Raw genomic sequence first — 9,836 nt, 5'->3', positions numbered from 1 at the left:
CAGTAGTGAAGCATGAAATCAATACAGCAGACGCGAGACCCATTAAACAGCCTCCAAGAAGTGTTCCCCTGGCCAAAAGGGACGAGGTCCAGAAGCTGATAAGTGAAATGGAAAAGAGTGGTGTAATAGAACCATCGTCAAGTCCATGGTGCTCCCCAGTGGTCTTGGTCAAGAAGAAAGACGGAAGCACCCGGTTTTGTGTGGACTACCGAAAGTTAAATGATGTCACCAAGAAAGACAGCTATCCGCTCCCAAGAATCGACGACACATTGGACACATTAGCCGGGACGTCATGGTTCTCCACCCTCGACCTGCAGAGTGGGTACTGGCAAGTAGAGATCGCCGAGAAAGATAAGGAGAAAACAGCGTTTGGCGTTAATGGGGGTCTCTGGCAGTTCAATGTCATGCCATTCGGACTCTGCAACGCCCCGGCTACATTTGAAAGGCTGATGGAGCGTGTGTTAAAAGGGCTGCAGTGGAAGTCATGCCTCATATACCTGGATGACATCATAGTCATGGGACGCAACTTCGACGAACACATCAAGAATTTAAAGGATGTTCTTCAGCAGCTTTCGTCTTCAGGCCTCAAGCTGAACCCAAAGAAGTGCAGTCTCTTCCAACGAGAGGTGAAGTTCCTGGGGCATCACGTGACGCCGGAGGGCATATCGACGGATAAGGAGAAAATTCAAGCCGTCAGAGATTGGCCGCAGCCCCGAAATCTCCATGAGCTGCGAAGCTTTCTGGGTCTCTGCACCTACTACCGTCGATTTGTCCCAAATTTTGCCAACATCGCCGCCTGTCTACACCGCTTAACGCAAAAAGGCCAGAGGTTCCAGTGGGGCAACGACCAAGAAGAGGCGTTCAGTAAACTCAAAGACATGCTATGTAGAGCCCCCATTTTGGCATACCCTATACCTGGCGGAAAGTTTGCTCTGGACACAGACGCAAGTGCGTGCGGCATCGGTGGCGTCCTTTCCCAGGAAATCGACGGACAGGAAAAAGTCATCGGGTACTACAGCCGGACATTGTCGAAGCCTGAGAGGAATTACTGTGTGACGAGGAGAGAGCTGCTTGCTGCCCTTGAGAGCGTTAAACACTTCCACAAATACCTATATGGTCAGCATTTCCTGCTGAGGACCGACCACGCTGCTCTCCAATGGTTGCTGCGGTTTAAGAATCCGGAAGGTCAACTAGCCCGTTGGATCGAGAGGCTCCAGAGTTATGATTTCAGAATCGAGCGGCAAATACCGATTGGTTTCAAGAAGGGCAACTGGTACTATTGTTCAACCCACAACGAAAGAAAGGACTATGCCCCAAATTGCAAACGCACTGGGAAGGACCCTACAAGATTGTCACGAAAATAAATGACGTCGTTTATCGCATCCGGAGGAGCGACAGTCCCAGGTCGAAGACGAAAGTTGTACATTTGGAGCGGCTGACCCCCTACGGAACGGGAACTGTGCCTATTCGGGACGAACAGGCTTAAGCGGGGGGCAATGTTACGAATATAACTTTAGATTTAAGTTAATTTAGATGAATTCCGTTAATTTAAGAATTTGAATTGTAACGTAAATTTCTACTACGCAGTTTATTTGAATAACTTCACAACAACAACCACTGTATAGATTTTTCTACATCCTTCCATTTCCTCTTTCATTTTCTATTTTGTTATTGTCGTACAATTCTTGTTAAACGTCATTCCTCTTTCTTTGTTATTCCCTCGCCTGTATATGTGTTGTTGTTATTCCTCTTTCTTTGTTATTCCCTCGCCTGTATATGTGTTGTTGTTATTGTAAGTTTGTTTACTCAAGTTTGTTGTTGTTATTGTTCACTCAGTAAGTTTGTTGTTGTTATTGTTACTCAATGTGTTTGTTGCATTGGTAGATTGTTCGTGATCTAGGTGTTACCAGATCGTCTAGAAACTTCTGTAGCGACAGGCAGGGCTCATATAAATAGAGGGAATGGAAAGGCAGTGAGTCAGTTGTGAATCAGATCGCGAATTGAAACCGTCGTGTAAAGTAAAGTGCAAAGTAAAGTTGTGTGAATAAAATCATTGTAATAATCGTAATCAGAAAGAACCCGCGTTTTATTTGGTACGAATTGTATCGGGAAATAAAACAACGTCTACACGGGATTTAGTAAAATCCAAGAACGTAACAATATGTATACTAGCATATGCCCGCTACTTTGTTAGCGGATGTGAGACCTATTTAAACATGTCTAAAGCTAATCAACATACAACCAATATTGACCATAATTAAAATGTTAGTACGAATTAGTTCCTTTCTTATCTTATAGTACGTATTTACAAAATTACTACCATGTTGCCTATTGCTATTTTTATTTATTTTTTTTTTTTTATTAATTTATTCATTTCAAAGCCGTGCCAAAAAACCTTATATGGCCAGTATACTACAAAATAAACTTAGACCAAATTAAAAATATAAATTTTAAACAATAGTATTTCTTTTCATGTAACATGTCATGGTACAATTATAAAAGATAACAGCAAATCCCTGCTGATTTGATTCCAACGTAATACTAGTGTCAATATGAATTTGACAAATTATGTTTTTAAAAATCACTCAACAGGAAAATTGGGAACGCATACAATTCGAAATTGTTCTTTATTAAATGTCATCCCGTATTAATTTTACTCAATCTGCCTGTTGGGAAAGTTTGAGGAAGCAAATGTTTCTTCATTGAATAACCCACAATTCCCTGCATTTTCATATGTGTTACACATATAAGTGGCAATAGCTCAATTATAGGAAAAATGTGGAAGCGATACAAATACAAATTTGATAGATTTTCATTCATGTTTTTCAAATTTTATTTCGAGGATTTGAAAATATTTTATTTTCAAAATAAATATAATTTATTTGTTTTGTACATTTTTCTGTCACATGACGTTGACACTAGTATAACTTACAAAAACAAATTTCCATGTGGTTGTTGTATCGTTTGTTGCACAACAACACTTGCTGTTACCTTCTTTTATTATACCATGGTAACATATGTACTTCTTACATAGCCTAATCCAATACCCCAACAGTGAAATTAACATTTTAAGATTCCAGCTCTATCGGTTCAAATCCACATTTGGTACAATTTAGCACACATTAGTGCAACCTTCCAAAACTTCTTGCAACTTCCTTTGAATTTTTCAAAACTACCTATATCGTACAATCGATGTAAATTTTGTTTACGATTTCAGGATTCCAATTCTATATAAATTGTAACAAATTTGATATACAATTCCAAAACTTCGTACATAGCCCAGTACCATTTAGTACCCTAATCGGTATTAACAGACCAATCCAACAGTAACATTATTTCCAAACTTCAGTTGTTTTAGCTCTATTGGTCTACCCAAATACACATTTGGTCATATTTAATACACATTCGTACAAATTTCCAAAGCTTTCCCAAAGCATATCCCAATCCTACACGCCAATAATGACACTAACTCAAATTTTCAGGATCTCAGCACTATTGTTTCACCAAAATGTCAAATTGTACCAAAGTTAGTACCATTTAGAACACATAAATATGAATTTCCAAAACTTCATCCATACACCAATCCTACACTTCAACAGTAACCATATTTCCAAATTTCAGTGTTCTAGCTCGATCGGTTCACCCAAACACTCGTATGGTACTATTTAGTATACATTAGCACAAATTTGTTAAACGTACTACATATTCCAATCATACACCCCAAAAAATAATCCCAACTCAAAATTTTAGGATCTCAGCACTATCGATTCACCCAAAATTCAAATTGTACCAAAATTAGCACCATAAGTATAAACCCATAAGTATAAACTACCAAAACTGCATCCATTTTATCTGTCACCTTTGGACCAACAGTGACCCTCACGAAAATTTCAAGATTCTAGCTTTAGGTGTTTCGTCTGGGCGTTGATGAATCGTTAAGTCAGTCAGTTTACTCTTTTATTAGACTATTAAATTAATTTGTTAAAGAAGTTAAATGTCCCTTCCAATCTCTTTTTGAGTAATTTTAATTCAATTTGTCAGAATGAAATTTATATTGATATTTTTTTTACTTAATTTACTTTTATAATTTTAATTGTTTTATTATACATAGTAATTATTATTTTGAGTAATTTATCATTTAACATGGACAGACGGATATGCATAAATCTACTCAGAAAGTGATTCTATTAATGTTCTCAAAGGGAACCATGGACCTATCTAGTTTCCTTTAATTTGCTGCAAGACAGGCATAACTCAAAAATATCTTTTATACATTCTAATTGAGAAGCTGTAGAAGTTCCTCTATCCCATATAAAGTGTGAGTAAATTGAAAACTTAAAACGCTTTTTCTGCAATATATTTTTTTTAGTTATGTCTGTCTTACAGCAAATGAGCGATATGCTCAAAGACATAATACCCTGTACCACAGTGTGGTGAAGGGTATAAAACGAAAATGGTAGTACACATTACCCGAGGTTCCTCTAATGTGTTGCAAGAGTTGTTGTACAACCATCTTAAACAAAACATACTAATGACACGCGAAATCTGAATCATTTATAGATAATGTTCGACAATCGACCGGAATGGGCTAAGATTCATGGCCAATCATCCTTTAGAATGTGGATTTTGTTGTAGAGGAAAAGCGTCAACTATAATTTACTTTAAAGTTAAATTAAATTTGAACTTTTTCATATATAACAAAATAAATATTCTTGAAGATGATTATGAACAATTATGTTTTTGTAAAATTGTTAATTGTTTATTAACATACATATCGTTCTTTTTTTCGTTGACATAAATTTAAATACAAATGTATTTCGGTAAATTTAACGGTAATGTCGCAGTGTAACCAACAGCAAATACTAATTTTATATTGGTAATTGGCAATGCGAAAGTTTGTCAATCTGTCAATACGTACAATCCATTTGACATTTGGTCAATACAACAACATAACATTACGTTGTCAGAGGAAAACATTGAAGAAAATTCTCAACCTTGCACGAATCTTCTTAAGAAGAAAACAGTTTTAAAACAAAAATATCACTGTTATTATACGAAACTGTCTGTTTCAACATTCTAACGGTTATAATTTGAATACCAAGGTTCTTACAAACACACACATACAAAACTCTTCCCAAACATGTTGAATCCCAATCAACAGCAGCAACAACAATCGGCGGCCAATATAAAATCTTCGTTCAGTGTAACTGAAGAAAATCGTCATTACTTGAAGTTATTCATCCAGACCTACCACAATCTACCCATCTTGTGGGATACAACACTACGCGACTATACAAATCGAGATAAACGTGCCGAGGCATATCAACAGTTGGTTCCAATTTATAAATATTTAAAGCGGGATGCCAACTTACAGGATGTGAAAAAGAAAATCAATACTCTAAGGACCAATTATCGCAAGGAATTGAAAATTGTTGAAAGTGCCCGTAGGCAGGGGACAAGTTATCAGCCACGTTGTTGGACATTCTATGAATTGGATTTTTTGAGGAATGCAGAGAAATTTCTGGCCATTGATCCGAATTATATTAAAACTGAAACACCAAATACCCCAGCGACGAATTCGCCCTCTCCATTTGGTCTATTTGGAGAGACTGCAACACCACAGAGTAATTTTTTGGAAATATCACCGTATGGATTTCGTATGAACAATGGTAGTTCACCGCCACCAAACATAACGCAATTGTTTCAAAAGTCCTTTGGTCCCAATAGTAGTAATAGTACTAATGCTGTTGAACAAAAGCCTCAGGCCATTTCGGACTCAGGGAATTCCTTAAATAATGTAACCGAGAGCATTACAAATGAGGGAAATAATATAAATACATATAACCAACAGATGTCATCGCAGGCGACATCCTCCACAACAAACAGCGATGGTGGAAATAAACGTTTGAAAATGTCTAATAACAATCAGTTTCATGCATCACCTTCATGTAATTGTCTATCCTCCAATTATCCTGAAGAAGAATCCGTCACACGGACCTGGGCATATAAACTTAAACGTTTACCACGAGATCAACGTCTGTTCGCTGAAAAGTTTATCAACGATATTCTCTTTGAAGCGGAATCGGGTACTTTACATCGTGGTTCAATGCAATTGAATGCCTTTGAACCCTATGTACGATTCGAAGAGTCTCATGTCGATGAGAATACCAACAGTACAAGTCATGATAAATCCCAAAGTCCACAAATTACGACAAATTGTTCTCCAAACACAATTGGCAGCACCGGCATGCAAACACAGAGTCAAAGCCAAGGACATGAAAATAATTCGTCAGCAGAAAGTGGTGCTAAACAAACGAATTTAGAGTTTAATTCGTATAATTAAAAAAAAATGAAAATTTAAATTACATACCCTGTGTGGGGGTATTGGAATGTAGATGTATTTAATATTTAAAAATAAGGTTCTTATTGGAAAGACCAGCAGGAATCCATGGAAAAAACCAATATACGGAAAAGTAAAATAAAATATTTGAAATATCTAGTTATGGGTTATAAAAGAATTTAAATTTTTCTAGAAAATATCAACGACTTGAGGAGTGTAATCAAATAGTCCATGGCAATGAGGTCTATGATCCAGAACGACCTAGGTAAAACGGTGTACATTTATTAGTTCTACCTTGGATACACATATGTCACTGAGGTGCAGATGTTCCATATTAAAATTTATACTTGCCCGTCAGACAGCTGTACATACACGGGTCTTCAAAAAAAAACAGTCTGGTCGACTGAGTGAAAATTTTTCTACGGGTTATTTAAAGGAAAGTCGTCTTAGACTCCTGTGGTGACCTGCAGAATGTTGTGATAAGACGGCCGATTCGTACCTACATAGAACACTTTCTAAATACCAGAGAAGATGGTACAGGACTTGTCAATATTTTATCATTAAACTTTATATCCATGCTGTTCAATAGATTATACATGCTTATGATTTGACTTTTCAATTACTTGGGTACTTTATAAGCCCAATTTTTCCGGAGACTAATTCCTGCTCGACGGGATAGAATCTTTATAGTTTTCATTATTTTCCATACAATACCCAATTATTTCGCAAAGACTTTGGTCCCACTACTTCAAAGTGAATTATCACCTTTTATATATATTATATTATTTTTAATTTTTGGAAATCTTTGTTTATTATGTTATACAAATTATACAAAACAAATAATAAAATAATATGTAAAATAAAGTCCAACTTAAAAATTATTTGTTAACTTAAATAAAAAACGAACTTTGAAATATTAAGGAACATTATTATATATAAACATTAAAAGAAAATTGTTCATTTAGGCCAATTACAAAAAATAAATATGCAATGTCTTAATAAAACAAAATAATATCAATGAAAAAAAACATGAGCAAATGTAGGAGTAGGAGGTTATATGCGGTTACTTTTAACAGTATATCAATTGGTTGAATTGGTTGGCTAAATTTGTGTAGGAACAAATGCTACAACAATCATAAAATATGCAACGAGCATATACTACAATTATTTTTCGCAATAATTTCGCAGATCATAAATTTAAATTCAAATTTGTTTCGAATATTGTTATACTGTCAATTGACTCTTTGGTAATTGGCCACGCCTCTGGCAAACCATACAAACGGCGAGGCGGCAGCAAACATTAGACCAGCACCAATCATTGGCCGATGCAATATCCATGCCACGGCAGCTATAACCAATGCCATTGAGAGAGAAAGTAAAACGTTGGCGCCAACTGGGAATCGTGGATCGGGTGCAAGTGCCGAGAGAAACTGAATACGTGACACTGAAAATGAAAGTATATTTATAATATATTCTGAAAATTATGTTACCATACTTACATATTAGATGTAATAAAGTCGATGTACATGTTACACCGAAAAATACCAGAACCCAACCCATAAAACGGAAGCCCCATGTGGTTAAGCGTTGAGCATGATGTTCCTTCTTAAACACCTCAGTCAATGAATGTTCACCCGGGTAGACAAGTAAAATTTTAACACCTTGACTGGTTACATATGGTTCGATTTTGTTCTTGACAAGTTTCCCAACAATGGTGTACTGTAAAGAAAAGAAAAAGAAATATTTAATTTTTAGATACGAATTAACAACAACGGAGGAATTGAAACGTAAAGCTAGGTGGTCAAGTTTAGGGCCTAGTCATGTATTGTTAATATACTATACTAATATATGTACTACAAACTGTCCCGATTAGGATATATATTTTACTTGTTAATATCAATTTTCCATCGATATCTGTCCAAAGTTCTCAAGAGACTCTTATATTTTCCCATGCTTTTTATAAGTCTGTATAACAAAATGGGTATTACTATAAAAATGTTGAAAATTCTGATTAAAATTGTAATTATTTTGTTGAAGAAGTCCATACTTGCTCTGAATTGGGCTTTCGAACTTTCACTAGGGCCCTTACATGTCTTTTTCTCTTATGGACAGTTCTAAATCACCTACGCGACAGAATCTCCCTAGAATAGTAGAATAGTTTTCGAGGTCGGATTTACGACTTTATTTTATTGATATAAATTCCAAAATCGATCTCGCGACTATATTCCTTTTCAAATATGCACTTCTTGCCCTTCAAATAGAATAGTATGGACTTCTTTGATAATATATTAAATGTTTGCTATTAGAACTTCAAACGTTTCACATAATTACCCAGTGAATTTTAAGTCTTGAAAAATACAAGGTCCCCTTGAAGCTTTGGATCCATAAATCTGATTTTGAAATAAAAGCTAATATATTTAAATGCACTCTTGGAACACATTTTGTTCTCATAGAGATTCTTTTTTGTTTAATACTCACCATTTCACCTTCCATGCCGGCAAAGGAAAATAATATTCGTATATCACCTATTTCAGGATTAAAAATATCATTCGTATGGTAATATAAACCCAAATGCAATTTAACTGACGGATCCTCCGGCCTCGTATCTGATGTCAATTCAACATAATTATTGAATTTATTTTTAATATCGGCACCCAACTCAAAACGACCAATATAAACGGCATCAGCTGTTTGTGTGGCCGATTCTATGGGAAATTGTCGGGGATTTTGATGTCCAGTTTGTATATAAAATGAACGTGAATCGACAACATGATCACGCCAATCTCTTGTATAATAATAAGTGCGGTCTTCCGTATGTACCGAGGCCACACTTTCTCCATAATTGTGTTCCCTAGAAATAGAAATAAAGTAATTTGAAATTCACTATATTTGACATATTCATCACTTCTTACACCGTCTCCTCAACCCACTGATACATCTGAACTCTTCGTTTAAGTTTTACAGCCAGCACTTGTATATTATAATCCGGTTCGGTTAATGGTTCTCCAACAATTATGGGTCCAGTGATATGTACAATTCGATCATTATAGATTGGTTCAATTTCGTCAGCACCAGCTTCGAGGGTTACTGCATCATCCAAAGCTTCGTCTAATGACATTATTGTATGTACGGCTCGTCCCTAAAACAAAGCCATAGATAATTATGGAAACAATGAAGGATACTTTGATCTCAACTAATACCTCATTCCAAAAAAGTACACCGGCACCACCAATAAATAGAACCAATCCAAATGTTGCTATTAACCAACAGGAACGATACGCTTCGGCAAGTGTCATGATTAGGACATTTATCTGGATTCGTTTAGCTTAGAAAAGAATTATGCATTTTGTCCGGCTATAGAACCAAGTTGTGGTCTTCCGCAACGAGATTCAATAAAGATATTCACTAAAAAGATCCATGTGAACTATTACTTGGCTTATGCTACATTTACATTCGCTCTCCACCGAAGTAAGACGATAACAGTCGGTCTGTTGCA

At 35.9% G+C, this 9,836-nt stretch overlaps 2 protein-coding genes across 2 annotated transcripts; one reads left to right on the top strand and one right to left on the bottom strand.

The window, feature by feature from the left end:
* The first annotated feature begins 5,140 nt into the window (after positions 1 to 5,140).
* LOC133329242 (uncharacterized) lies at positions 5,141 to 6,343 on the top strand. Its single transcript, XM_061537736.1, has one exon. The coding sequence runs from the start codon at positions 5,141 to 5,143 to the stop codon at positions 6,341 to 6,343; it is 1,203 nt and encodes a 400-aa protein (XP_061393720.1).
* Positions 6,344 to 7,572: 1,229 nt separating this feature from the next.
* Positions 7,573 to 9,636, bottom strand: LOC133329240 (transmembrane protein 43 homolog). The gene is made up of 5 exons (XM_061537734.1): positions 9,541 to 9,636; positions 9,253 to 9,479; positions 8,819 to 9,191; positions 7,840 to 8,059; positions 7,573 to 7,784 (listed from the first exon to the last, which is right to left on the bottom strand). Exons 1-5 carry the CDS (start codon positions 9,634 to 9,636, stop codon positions 7,573 to 7,575), a joined length of 1,128 nt encoding a protein of 375 aa, XP_061393718.1.
* Positions 9,637 to 9,836: the final 200 nt, after the last annotated feature.

The sequence above is a fragment of the Musca vetustissima genome, unplaced genomic scaffold (genome assembly GCF_032173495.1).
Source record: "Musca vetustissima isolate MV318-11 ecotype Yass unplaced genomic scaffold, APGP_CSIRO_Mvet_v1 utg132683, whole genome shotgun sequence".
In the NCBI taxonomy this organism is placed as follows: domain Eukaryota; kingdom Metazoa; phylum Arthropoda; class Insecta; order Diptera; family Muscidae; genus Musca; species Musca vetustissima.
This window is presented reverse-complemented; position numbering and strand designations above follow the sequence as displayed.

Bases quoted from the DNA above. Each gene is read 5' to 3' on its own strand.
- LOC133329242 (XM_061537736.1), top strand. From the start codon at position 5,141: ATGTTGAATCCCAATCAACAGCAGCAACAACAATCGGCGGCCAATATA.
- LOC133329240 (XM_061537734.1), bottom strand. From the start codon at position 9,636: ATGACACTTGCCGAAGCGTATCGTTCCTGTTGGTTAATAGCAACATTT. The intron at 9,480-9,540 runs GTATTAGTTGAG...GCTTTGTTTTAG, and splicing joins GTGTACTTTTTTGGAATGAG to GGACGAGCCGTACATACAAT. The intron at 8,060-8,818 runs GTGAGTATTAAA...TTTTCTTTACAG, and splicing joins CCGGCATGGAAGGTGAAATG to TACACCATTGTTGGGAAACT.